This window comes from Littorina saxatilis, linkage group LG4 (genome assembly GCF_037325665.1).
Source record: "Littorina saxatilis isolate snail1 linkage group LG4, US_GU_Lsax_2.0, whole genome shotgun sequence".
Taxonomy (NCBI): Eukaryota; Metazoa; Mollusca; class Gastropoda; order Littorinimorpha; family Littorinidae; genus Littorina; species Littorina saxatilis.
The window spans coordinates 35,473,266-35,486,977 of NC_090248.1; the positions used below are offsets into that span (position 1 = coordinate 35,473,266).

Here is a 13,712-nt window from a genome sequence, read left to right on the forward strand (position 1 = left end):
CCGATTGGCCCTTGAAAACTGAAATTTTGTGCCTTTTTTTGTTATCATTTCAAGTGAAAACATTTTATTGTGGTAGCCATTTGCATCGTCTCTTTTACCAAATTATCACCATCTTCAAGCGAAATTTTAAAACCAAGCATATGTCTTTTTGTTAACATTATCACACATGGTAATTATAATATATAAGTGTGTAGCGAATTCTTAGCAGCAGATTACTTGTACTCTGCATTTAATACGTTTTAAGTCATTAAACCCGTCATAAGTTGTTTTCATTCTATTTCTAGATTGATTCACAACGACGAACGGCCATGTTATTATGAGAAATTAATCATTTTTCTTTCCGAAGAAACGCGATGGTAACAAAATCGAGAACTGCGGCAAAAAGCACACATACGAACGCCCCCTCCCCCTACCCCCTTTCCCCTCCTACTTTTAACATGTTGAAGCTATAAATCGCAAGGTTTTAGTCGGAAGTATACATGTATCATTCATATTTGAAAGATTTGGGTTAACTTACAATGTGATTTCATTTTTGTGATGTGAGTTTGTCTTTCGTATGACCTTGATCTCCTTCAAGGTCAATACAACGGCCTAACAAAACCAACGGGAAATGTCTTTCAAATGAGGTAGCCTATTCGTGATTTATTTTAAACCAGTCCACGGTGGTGTTTGTTATCCCGTGAACGAGTTAATTGATGAGACCTACATTGATGAGTTGCTTATAATGTTTACGACAGTGAGACAATGACGTTTTCGATTACTATTTTATTCTGATCTTGCGTAGTTAACTTTACTTTACTCATGCCTGTTAACACCGTGTTTTAATTTTTGCATTGAATATATGCATTGTCCTTGCATTGAAAATACCTTGCTTGCATATTCAGGGCTCCCCACGGATGCTCAACCTAGAGGGTCCATGGACCTCCAACTTCCTATTTGTAGGGGGGACAAAGAGGTTCATGCATATAGCTTACAGGGTGTCTCCAAAAAAAGTACCCGATTTTCTTTCAATACTACAGACAAACTTTATTGAAATCATTTTTGCGTGATATTGTAGTCAGTTCATAGAAGTTTTGTCCCCAGTTCACAGCTTTCAGTTGAGGTCGTCTGTTTCTTCACACCACGTGATCAATGTTGCCTCCCCGTTTTCCAATGACAGGCTGCATCCTCGATTGCCATATTGTTCATTACATTGGAGAATGTTTCCTGTGGGATGTTCTGGATTTCTCTAAGAATGTTTGCCTTCAGTTGTAGGTTTCTGGGTCTGGGGTACATATTAGCGTATTAGCTTACATATTAGTTTTTCCATTTTTCGGTACTGATGTTTTAATGTCTCTTTGGGTACTTTTTTTGGAGACACCATATACTTGCTTTTGGTTGGCCAATTCCTCGCCGAAACAAACCCCCCTAAACCGCTCATGTCAAAGTAATACCGACATTTTGAAACTCGGAGCCATTAATTAAAAAACCCATTATGGTCATGTGGATAAGATTACCTTCTTAAACTTGCATCTGACAGAGCGTTTTCTGAAAACAGTACTGTCGGTACGCATGATATTTATAACGGATAATTATGTAGTTCGTCCCGGGACCCGCTCTTTTCTGTTTTAGTGCACCATGGGGACCCCCTCCATTAATTTCTAGTACGTGTTTTCGGCTTCCAGTGCGTATACTACAGGACGCAGGGACGCGCAGTTTGGGGAGCCCTGTAGTATTTCATGTTTGTGTGGGTGGTGTTGTCTGGTGTTCGTGTTGTTGGTGCTGGTGGTGGTGTTGACGGTGGTGGTGGGTGCGTGCGTGCTTTTGTCAGAGACAGAGACAGACAGACAGAACGAAAACAAGCGAAGCATTAAGTTCATCTTGCGATAGAGGATGTAATATCTTGTCAGATATTTCCTGTCATCGGTGACTCACGACCCTATGCATCCATATAGACGTGAAGCGATGCCGGGCAGTAACAACAACTTGAAGTGCTTAAAGGGGCAGTCCTTTCTGTGAAAACAATTCTGCTCTCTAATTTGGATATATGCCCAGGTGTTGACTAGTAACATGGTGCAAGGACACCCCTCTGCGCTTGGACACATACCAACAGTCAACATGCTGACTGTTTTCATTTCAGAGTGGGATTATTTCATCAAACAATTCCCACTCTGCACGGGAAGCAAGCACTCAGACTGTTGATTGTTGGTAAGGCCAAACAAAAATATATGTTGGTTTAGGGTAACCCGACCGACCCTATTTTTTTCCGCCGACCCTAACACTTTTTTTTTCATTTAAAAAAAAAAATCAATAAAAAAACCAACCTCTGGCACATTTTGCGAACCATACTGAGACTAAAAATTAAAAATTAAAAAAATTAAAAAAGCGCCGACCTACCGACCCTATTTTGGGGGGTCATGTTACAATAAACCAACATATATTTTTGTTTGGCATAAGTGTCTGAGTGAAGGATGTTCTTATCCCCCCAAATACTGGGCGGATCTAAGATGTTGAGCAGAACTGACTTTCGCGGGAAGGACTGTGCCTTTAAAATTGTAATTCTAAGTCTATGATGTGCTAACTTAATTTTTCTGTCCCCAGAACTAGTTTCTATTTGGGACATAAAGTGGTTATATGCTAAGAATTCTAAGTCGTACGTACGTCTCTCAAAAAGTTGTATGATGTCGGATGGATGTGCGCGTGTACGTGGCCCAATCAGTCATGGCGGCCATGGTTTACATGTGATAAGAGCATCCTTCTACTATAGTTAGGACCCTCTCAGCAAAAATCAACAGTCTGACTGCTTCTGTACAGACTGGCATTTTCGTTTTTGCCGTCCGAATTAAATGTATTTTCGAAAATGACACACACACACGTCAATGTCAGTGCCAGATTAAATCACACACAAAGACACTCATTTTTTTAGATTTCCGATTTTATGTCACTAGCTTAATAATTATTTTTTGTTGGGGTTGGTTGGTTCTTTCAGATGTTGCTTTTCTTAGTCTTCTTTTCTGGGTGTAACCCGGGCTGTAAGAAAAACTCAGTTGAGTTTCCGTGAAGATCCTTCTAGTCAGTGTCTTATTTGACACGGACATTATGTTCACTCGGAAATCGACCGTACCATTAGCTTAACGTTTCTTAATCTGCTTATAGTCGTCCGCCACCCCACCCCCCCCCCCCCCTCTCCCCTCTCCCCTCTCCCCAACAACAGCAAAAACACACACAAAAACACGAAGAAGAAGAAAAGAAAAACTGAACAATCAAACAAAAAACGCACTCTTGCTTTTCGGTTTTTGTCATCAGATTTAAACTATCACAATATATTTGAAACAGACAGCGAACAAAAGCAGCAAGACTTGAAATGAAAAGTCAAACAGAACACGACGAGTTACGAGTCAAGACCCCATTCTCCCATCCCCAAAGACCCTGCCAGTCTTTTGCATGAAGATCGTTCATTGGCTGAATGCATTATCGCTCTCAAATCAAATTGAAGCTATCAGCGTTTGTGTGGTTGCGGATGCCAACATGGCTGCCATCAGCTGTTTGCGGGAAGTACAAACATGGATGATTTCTTGTGGACATTACCACTGTGCACTGCAGTACCAGGATCAGATTCTTGCTGCCAGCTGTCATCTGACGTTGAAGCTTCAAGTCTGTGCTCAGCCCTTTGTACTACACATTCTGTGGTGGGGGTCTGGAATTGGACATTCTAACTCTCTCTGAGTGTCTCTCTCTCTCTCTTTCTCACTCTCTCTTTCTCACTCTGTCTTTCAGTCTGTGTGTCTCACTGTCTGTCTTTCAGTCTGTTTTTCTGTCTACCTAGACTCAATGTCACGGACTCACTGTGTATCTTTTCTGTTTTCATCTCTATCTTTTTAAGTTTCTGTTCTTTTTATACTTATAGATCTCTCCGTCTCTCTCTTTCACTCTAAGGCCAAAAAAAAAAAATAGGTCTGTTTACGGTAACCCGACCGACCCTATTTTTTTCGCGCGACCCTAGACTTTTTTTTGGCATTTGGGGGGAAAAAAAAAAGAAAAAAAAAAAATCTTTTGGTTTTTTTTGCAAAATAAGGCCCCCCCAAAAAAATAGGTGTGGTTACGGTAACATAGCCAAAAAAAATAGGGTAGGTAGGTAGGCAATCACTTTTTTTTTTAAACTTTTTTTTTCTAATGTGTACAAATTAAACCTACTTGACAGGGAAATAAGTGTGCGACACGGGCGCTTTCGCTTTCATTGCGTTTTTTGCACTCGTTTTTTTTGTTTTTTTTTGTTTTGACAAATGTTATAAAAAGTTATAGGATCGGCCCCTAAAAATAGGGTAGGTCGGGTTACCGTAACCACACCTATTTTTTTTTTAGGCCTAACGTAAAAATATGGTTTTTGGGGGAAAAAAAAAAAAATCCCGACCTACTGACCCTATTTTTTTGGCCTATGTTACCGTAAACAGACCTCTTTTTTTTTGGGCCTAATCTAATCTAAATATAGGTCCCTGCTCTAATTGTTGCTTCTCTCTTTCACTCTTTGTTGCCTCACTCTCTCTCTCTCTCTCTCTCTCTCTCTCTCTCTCTCTCTCTCTCTCTCTCTCTCTCTCTCTCTCTCTCTCTCTCTCTCTCTCTCACTCTCAGTTGTCTCTATGTCAATGTGTGTGTGGGTCTGTCAGTGCATGTAATCATGATGTATGCTAGTCTTGTCCAAGTGCCATATTTTTCATTATCACAAACACATCCCTTGCCGACATGGGGGTCGAATCATTGTGGCAGATTTGCTGAAGGAAATGAATTTCGAGCAGCATCTCTGCTTACTGGGTGAGACCACAAGCAAGGCAGTGGCATGGATATATATATCATAAACACCAACAATTCACATAGATCTGCTATTCCTCAAACTTCAAAGTCAAATAGGTTTTCTGGCAACACATTTTACAGGGATGTAAGAAACAGAATCGGGCTTGTACATCTATACGTTTATGTCAAAGCAGAAAACCTTTGAAACGAAGAATCTCATGTCTGTCTGTTTGATCAGGATGATGAGGATGAAGGCCCAGCTGAGGAGAAATCCACTACCAGCGAGGAAGGCAAGCGGAGACCTGTTCGCTCCAGGCGCATGCAGGAGTACATACAGCAGCAGGACAAGACTGTGCCGATCAAACAGCGGAAATGCACGCACCCTGGCTGTGAAAAACTCTTCTCCAGCGGCCCCGGTCTGCGCTATCATCTACGCACACACTCGCCCACCGCACGCTTCTTTGTTTGTGATCACTGTAGTAAAGAGTTTAAAAGGTGAGGCATATATATATAATTGTATTATTAGTGTAACAGTAACACCAGCAGACTTCTAGTTTTGGGAATTGTGTTAACTTTTGACTGGTAGGAGCTTAATAAATGCACAACTGTGGGTATGTTGTACATTTTTCTTTCTATTTCTTCTTTACAACAGAGACTGAAAAATCTCACAAATGACCTGAAACCTGCCTGCATATATATATATATATATATCATATACTATTTCATTATTACTATAGGAAGGATTTTGACACTTTCTGAATTATTGGTGAATACTCTATAAAAATGAGTATAATTTTGTCCTTTTTGTTAAAAGTTTAACTAATTCAATTGTTTTGTGACTGTATTCTTCTGCCATACGATTTCGCCGTATTCTGTACGCATGATTGTCGAGAATACGATCAGTACGGTCAGTGGGGAAAAAAATACGACGAGAAAAATTCCTAGTTTCTAGACTACTTTTATTCACAAGCCCATCTTGAAGCCGATCCAGTATTTTGACACATGATTACAGTTTTTGTCAGTAAAAATTGAAAAAAGGATTTGTTTTAAATGTACATGTATCTAGGTAAACTTAATTAACGATGTGGCAGACGCGTGTGAAGCATGTTTGAATCATGGATGTTCAAATGCTGTGTGGAGTACGCTCATTTTCCTGAAAATACACCAAGTTTGTTTGAGAATACTCTAAGTGCAAAACAGGGGTTCCCAGGTCTGAGTAACAATTTTGTATGTGCTGCTAAAGTTTACTGGGTTATCAGTCTAGTTTATAGGCAAGTTGCAAATATTGGCTTTCAGCACCTCTCGAACTTAGCAATATGATGACCATTATGAGATAGAGCTGGAGAGATTTAGAGTGGTTTGATTTTCGTCAAAGTCATGGAGTAACACTAACAGTAACACTTTTTGAATTCAATCTTTTCATTCTTTTGTACTCTGTAGTCTTTTAAAAGTTGGATAGAGATTGAAATTGTTGCTATCTTTTGGTCATAGTCTGGGGTGGGGAGAGCGTTTAAAAAAAAAATGTACCTATTTCAATTCAGCATGCTTCATCATGTTCATGTTTGAACTAGTGAAAAAAATCTGTTCTCACCTGTAGAAGACTTTGTCAAATTCAACATGTGTAATTTATTCATTGTTCAAAGTGTTCGGAGAAAAGTCCATTTGATAATGACATTCACTGGCTCTCAGTGTTATGTGACTCACAGTTGTTCATGATATTACCAGTATTGGCGTTAACCGATGATTACCGGTTGAAATGAGAAAATACCGGAACAAAATTGGCTGCCAGTATGACCTACCGATTGATTTGTAGAAGTTAGAACTACTGTTTTTTATCGCTGGTAAAACACCAAAACCAGTACTCTGAGTTGGACTCTTACAGGTTCCTATGATAAGCCTACCATTTTTTTCTGGACTGTTTGCATCATAAAAGTTTGCGTACCGGTTAGAAAAAATACTAGCGCCATCACTGTATTAACAGTTGCGTAGTTATTAACTTTTGCATGTCCCCTATAAATCTGGGGAGAATTGCATGTCATATTGTATTGCACTCCCATTTACCCGCCATGTATGTTTGTCATTTGTCTGCAGCTTCAATGGGTTGAAGTACCACCAGGAAAAGACCAAGTGTCTGGACACACGTGTGGATCCCCCCGCCCCCTCATCACCTCATTCTCCCTCACTGCCAAACACCCTCCCTCCCTCATTTCCTCCCGGTAAGTTTTGGTGAGACTTTGTTCCTCTTTCAGAGTTGCTCATTTCCAAAAGACAGGGGCTTTTCTGTACTTCCAGTGAAAGTTTGAGGGTGTCTTTTGCATTCTTTCCTGAATTTTGAAGATTTGATAAAGTTTTCTGGAAAGAGCCAATTCGATCATCTGGCAGATGTCTGTAGGCAATTAAACTCAGTTTTCTGACACAATTTGAAACGCACGCAGGTTCTCAAATGCATGCATTAAGATCAAAGAAATTGTAAAAAAAACCACAGTGATGCTTAGGAATCCTAAAAGGATGTTTGCAGATCTGTATTTATTCTGTATGATTTTCCCCTTGCATTTTCTTACACTATGCATTCACATATTAATGTTTTTCAACATTGACAGTGAACAGCCGAGTTGAAAGCACGCCAGTCAGCACCAAAGAGAGAACATGGCTGGACGAAACAGATTCCATGCGTGATCCTACCCCTGGTCCACCGTCTCAAGACTGGCCTGAACCACGCCATAGAAAAATGGAGTCCAAAAGGAAACAGCTGGAACGCCAAGCAGAGTTGTCCAAGGTCGCAGGGCAAGGTCAGCAGACGGCACGGTTGCCGCCCCAGCTTGAACCTGTGGGGTCCGGTGAAGCGGAACGTCTTCTGCAGTTTGCAACCATCGCCACTGGTCCCCAGAGTCCTCTACTGAACAAGAACATGGATTGGGATAGAGCCAGGTACAGAGATGGGGTTCCATAGAGCCAGGTACAGAGATGGGGTTCCATAGAGCCAGGTACAGAGATGGGGTTCCATAGAGCCAGGTACAGAGATGGGGTTCCATAGAGCCAGGTACAGAGATGGGGTTCCATAGAGCCAGGTACAGAGATGGGGTTCCATAGAGCCAGGTACAGAGATGGGGTTCCATAAAGCCTGTCCTTAACTGGGCGCAGTCGACTGCACGAAGTATACTTCGCGAAGCTGGCCGCACAGAGCTTTAGAACTAAGTTTTCAGTTAAAATACTTTGCGCAATCTTCTCGAAGTCGACTTTGGGCTCAATTCAGGACCACCTTCAAATTCAGGACTCTCTGAATGTGTGGTGTTCTTTTTATTTGAGGGAGGTGTTGTATTGGTTGAGTTTGTTACGTAGTGGTTGAGGATGGTTAAATTGTTATTTTGCTCATGAAAGAGGCAAGAGAAGATGGCTTAGGTAGTGGTGAGAGCTTACAAGTATGAGGAACTGCTTTCAGAGTACATACTGGTGTCAGGCAAGCCAGTGTGTAAAAACACATTTTTGAACACAAAAACTGTTCTCCTTTGAAGGCTGGTCATTGACCCTGGCATCAAGTCAAAATGACTTAGCAGTGTGCTGTGTTTGTCAATGCTATTAGCTTTGAGCTTACTACTGTTAAGGAGTCTAGCCAGGGCTCCCCATACTGTGCATCCCTGCATCCTATACACACTAGAAGTGGGAAAAAATGTACTAGGAATTCTTTGAGGGGGTCCCAAGACGCATTAAACTTAGAAAGAGTGTGTCCCGGGACACGCTAAATTTGCATTATCAACATCATGCATAGCATTGATACTGATGTAATGGTCAACTGGTTTCCATACAAATTGAACAATAACACACACTTGCCTGTATTTTGTCTGTGAACGTTTTTTCTGCTGGATCTGTGAATTTACAGAAAACATCTAACCAATATGAAAAATGACACTTTTGTGAAGGTCTCACCGAACTTCTAAAATTTCTCGTGGTTTTCGAACACTCTAAAGTTCTGCTCATGAGGTCCTTGGAGACCCTAAAAATAAGAATTTGGTGTCCCGGGACTCTCCAGGTAAAGCATCTGTGGGAAGCCCTGCTAGCATCCAAGAAGCATAAGACTGAAAAGTCTGAGATGTGGTTGTGTGATGATAAGAAATAATTGTGACAGTGGTGACTGTGTGTATCGCTTCCTTCCAGTACGTTAGCAAGCAGGGAGAGGTCGAACAGCTCAGCGGGAGATGTGGGAGTCCGTACACACCCCTCTTCCACCGCCACTGTCACCAGCATCACGGCAACCAGGTGTGTGTGTGTAGTCACTGTTTGTCAGTGTGCTCATGTGTGTGTACATGTCATTGTCGACTGGTCAGCTACAGAAATGTGTGTTCAGAGACTTTTTTGTCAACATTATCTTCCAGTTTTGACTCTTGTTTGACCTGCTGGAGGAACAAGATGATCTGTAGCCATGATTTAGGATTGATACTCGATACTAAACTTGGCCAAAAGATTATTGCAACAAATTTCGAACCCAAAGGAAAGCATTAATTCCCGTGTCATTTCATTAAAACTTTATATGCCAGTTAAAGGCACAGTAAGCCTCCCGTAAACCATCACAGAGCTCCCCGAGCGTCTAAATACAGTACAAGCATACTTCCATTTGAACGCTCACCGAACGGGAACATCCTGGCTGCTTTCTGTCGAGCGTGAGAAATTTTCAAAGAATTTATTTTCGTGGACTTGGTCCTCTACAACAATGGCGCCTCGTTTTGGTGCTGGACGGCTGTTATGAATATTCAATACCGGAAATCACGCCCGGACAGTAAGCCTCCCGTAAACCATCACAGATACTGTCAGGCTTTTACACACAGTACAAACACCCTTCCATTTGAACGCTCACCAAACGGGAACATCCTAGGTGCCCTACGTAAAGATCTAGCAATTTTTAAAGAATTAATTTTGCAGATTGTCTCGAACACTTTTTGGACCCATCCTGAACTCAGGTCAAACATGAGTTACTTCCCTTCGGGTCTCATTCTATCGATGTAAACTGGCGATAGCCGTGAATTGATGATTATCAAAATGTTTTTGGACCGTGGTGCGTTTTTGCGCTAGACCTAACTTTTAAAATCTAAATAATAAATTGACAGCTTGTTACACAAACATTCTTTAATCATAAAAGAATTCTTTTTTCATCAAGACAAGATCAGTACAATTCGAAGTTGTGAAAGTTTGAAAAAAGAAAAGCCCGGAAGCAGGGTCACGCAAGGGTCGTAGCAGACGACGGTTTATGCATATCGCCGTTCCACTCAACAGTCAAAAGCCAACGCTAGAGTTCTTGTGAACCACAGCCGTTTGTTTTGTGCATAAAAACGTGCTATTGTAAATAAGCTCACATCGAGTCGCACTCAAATGACTAACTGACGACTACATTGTGAAAAAGGGAAACTGGATCACACGGGTTCACGATGGCTCAGGGGTAAGATAAACTACGCAAAAATAAATTCTTTGAAAATTGTTCGCTCTTTACGGAGGGCACCTAGGATGTTCTCAATCGGTGAGTGTTTAAATGAAAGGGTGTTTGTACTGTGTGTAAAAGCCTGACCGTATCTGTGATGGTTTACGAGAGGCTTACTGTGCCTTTAAGGCCGTTCACTTAACTATCAGGATCACCTTTTGGATTAAATATTTCTTTTACAGAGATCACATGACCGCCGCTCAAATAAGGGTAACCTGGCTCAAACTCGACCAGACAAAAATGGAAGGGCTTTCATTTGGGTTCAAAATTTGTTGCAATATTTGTTTGGCCAAGTTTAGTTTGTAAAATGTTTCTGTCATTTGAAGTTAATCAAGCCAGGTATGTCTAAGACTGAGTGAGAGCTATCAAATAGGCCAGTCAAGCATCAGTGTTATTTATCAAGGAAGGAAACAAATATTTGCCTTATTAACAGCACTTCTAAGAGTGGACAATAACCTTCGGCTGAAAAATTGCAAACATTTTTTTTCAAAAGGAGGGAAGTGTGACGCAGGTCTGGTCAAGGGGTTTTCACTTACTCATGTTCTGTAATAATCTTTGAAACCAGTTGGCTTTTGCTAATACATGTCTTCTCAAAATTTGTTCCCCCTAAGGCCAAATAAAAATATATGTTGGTTTAGGGTAACCCGACCGACCCTATTGTTTCCTGCCGACCCTAACACCTTTTTATTTTCATTTCTCAAAAGACCAAAAACTTGTTGCGAACCATACCGAGACTAAGGGTAGTAACCTCCTTTAAAATCTAAAAAATAAATATTAAAAAATAAAATAAAAAAGACGACCTACCGACCCTATCTTTGTTGGTCATGTTACCCTAAACCAACATACTTTTTTTGTTTGGCCTAATATATGTGTGTACCTTCAGTGAATTTCTTTCTTTTTTTTGCATGCAGTGTTGGTTTCTGTTGTCAGTTTACAAGTGGAAAGTGACAGCAAGTCGCTGCGGTCAGCCTCTCCTCTCCCCTCCTCCCCCAAAGAGTGGGACTGCCCACAAGGTGTTTGGTCCCATACTCCAGTCTGGCAGTGCTTCAGCAAAGGTGAGATGCTTACTGACATATAAAGTAGCAACAAGATCTCTACCCTCTCTAATCATCCTCATCTCATTAATCATCCAAAATATAAATTGTCCTTGCTCTTGTGGCCCTTCATGCCCGGAGCTCTCATGGTGACCTTTGTCTCAGTGTTCCTGTTCCTTCCTTCCCTGAATAGTAGTTCTGCTGTCAGTCTTCAACGTGTGACGTTCTGGGGGGTCGACGGAGGGACGTGGTGGCGGTCTGCTCTCTGGAGGGGACGCTCACTCTGTCTGGCTCCGCGACTTAAAAGTCAATGTCGTTAGTAGGGGGCATAGTAGGTAGTGGGCTGCGTCCGTTAGCTCGGGACAGACCCACTACTGAACACCGTCGAAGTGACTCAGCAGAAGTGCAGTGTCATCTTCAGAGGGTAGCCTACCGCAGCGACCCGACATCCCCCCCTGGAGCGTCTGTAAAATCGACAAGTCTGGCAGCGGAACGAAATTCAGAGGTGGTTGGAGCAGTGAGTGCAGGGACGAGGCGGTGTGAGAGCACAACCGGACAAGGAACAGGTGTAAAGACGAAAAAAAAAGAAAAGAAAAAAAGATCTCTACCCTACTCCTTCTACTTCACGAGAAGATAGATAAAAGAAAAAGATGATAAATGAGAGAATGACAACAACAACAAAGTGAGTTTAGATCCTCTGGACTTGTGGACAGTTTAACGCATTGTCTCCCAGTTACGGATATATCCGTACCCACTCATATGGCTCTATCTGACCTGGTACGCATAAATCCGTACATTCAGTCGCTTCCTGTAACGTTGATCTAACGCCTGCATTCCATCGTGTTGATACACAGTTACTACACCGTTACTACAATTCTGGGTGACCTGCTGCAGCACAGCTGGTCTCGGCTAAAAAAACCAACTTAGTCAACATAGCTGGGGTAGAAAGTGTTAAGGATGTACTTTAATTTGAAATGTACAAAACTCCCTCATATTGCGTTGGTACCAACTATTGTGTTTATCTAAACTAAAACAGTATCAAAAGAACAAGAAGGATGAAAGGAAGAAGTCGGCTATATCTAAGCTTGAAACAATGTTCTTGAATTGAACCTTTTAAAGTTGAAGCAGACCTGGGAACCCATACGATTTCGCCGTATTTTGTACGCATGATTGTCTAGAATACAATCAGTACGGTCAGTGGAAAAAAAACGATGAGAACAATTCCTAGACTACTCTTTTTTACAAACGCATCCCGAAGCCAATCAAGTATTTTGACACATGATTCCAATTTTTGTCAGTAAACATTGAAAGAAGCATTTTGTTTTAAATGCATTGGAAATCTTAATTAACGGTGCGACCAACGCTTGTGAAGTATGCTTAAATCATAGATGTTCAAATGCTGTGTGGAGTACGCTCATTTTTTCTGAAAATATACCAAGTTTGAGAATACTCCAAGTGCAAAACAGGGGTTCCCAGGTCTGTTGAAGTTATAGAAATTCTTAAAAAGTCAGCTATATCTAAGCTTGAAACAATGTTCTTGAATTGAACCTTTTGAAGTTGAAGTTATAAAAATTCTTAAGAAGTCGGCTATATCTAAGCTTGAAACAATGTTCTTGAATTGAACCTTTTAAAGTTGAAGTTATAGAAATTCTCAAGAAGTCGGCTATATCTAAGCTTGAAACAATGTTCTTGAATTGAACCTTTTAAAGTTGAAGTTATAGAAATTCTTAATTTTGCTTATTTTATTGTTGTTGTTTTCATTTGTTCTTTTATAATTCATTATAAGTCGGTACTTGTAGTTATTCTTGATTGTTGTTGAACGCCATAACTGGTGTGTTTGATCTGGTTAGGCAAAAAAAAAAAAGTCTGTTTACGGTAACATAGGCCAAAAAAAATAGGGTCGGTAGGTCGGGATTTTTTTTTTCCCCCAAAAAAACATATTTTTAAGTTATTTTGCAAAAAAACAAAGACTTTTTATTTATTTTTTATTTATTTTTATTATTTTTTAATATTTTTTATTTATTTTTTCCCCAAATGCCAAAAAAAAGTCTAGGGTCACGCGAAAAAATAGGGTCGGTCGGGATACCGTAAACAGACTTTTTTTTTTGTTTGCCTCAGTATGGCTTTCTTGTGAAAGCTTGAATTGCTCTGTAAACCTGTGAGACAGCTTCAGGCTAATTAAGCTTTAAAACAACCTTTTGGCATCTGACCTTTCAGTGTTTCATAACTGATATTGTAGAAATTATCTTTCTTGTTTTCCTTTGTCACTTTAATCCTTTCTTTAGTCATTGATTTTAAGGCAGCAGTTGTTCTTAATTGTTGTTTGTTGTTTTCAGGGACCAAAGTTTGTTTTGATGATGGAGTCAGTTCAACCTGGTACCCAGTGGAAACATTGGCAATGTCTCGGCTGCAAGGACGAGACCTCGTACCTAAAGACCTGTAGG

The 13,712-nt window shown here is 40.6% G+C and overlaps 1 protein-coding gene across 1 annotated transcript in view; it reads left to right on the forward strand.

Moving 5' to 3' along the window:
• LOC138964603 (HMG box-containing protein 1-like) overlaps window positions 1-13,712 on the forward strand; it is a 48,784-nt gene that overhangs the window by 13,811 nt on the left and 21,261 nt on the right. The window contains exons 2-7 of the mRNA XM_070336603.1: window positions 5,006-5,262; window positions 6,859-6,983; window positions 7,368-7,695; window positions 8,920-9,021; window positions 11,165-11,289; window positions 13,605-13,707. Coding sequence (XP_070192704.1) covers window positions 5,006-5,262; window positions 6,859-6,983; window positions 7,368-7,695; window positions 8,920-9,021; window positions 11,165-11,289; window positions 13,605-13,707 — 1,040 coding nt within the window. The remainder of the gene's footprint in view (window positions 1-5,005; window positions 5,263-6,858; window positions 6,984-7,367; window positions 7,696-8,919; window positions 9,022-11,164; window positions 11,290-13,604; window positions 13,708-13,712) is intronic.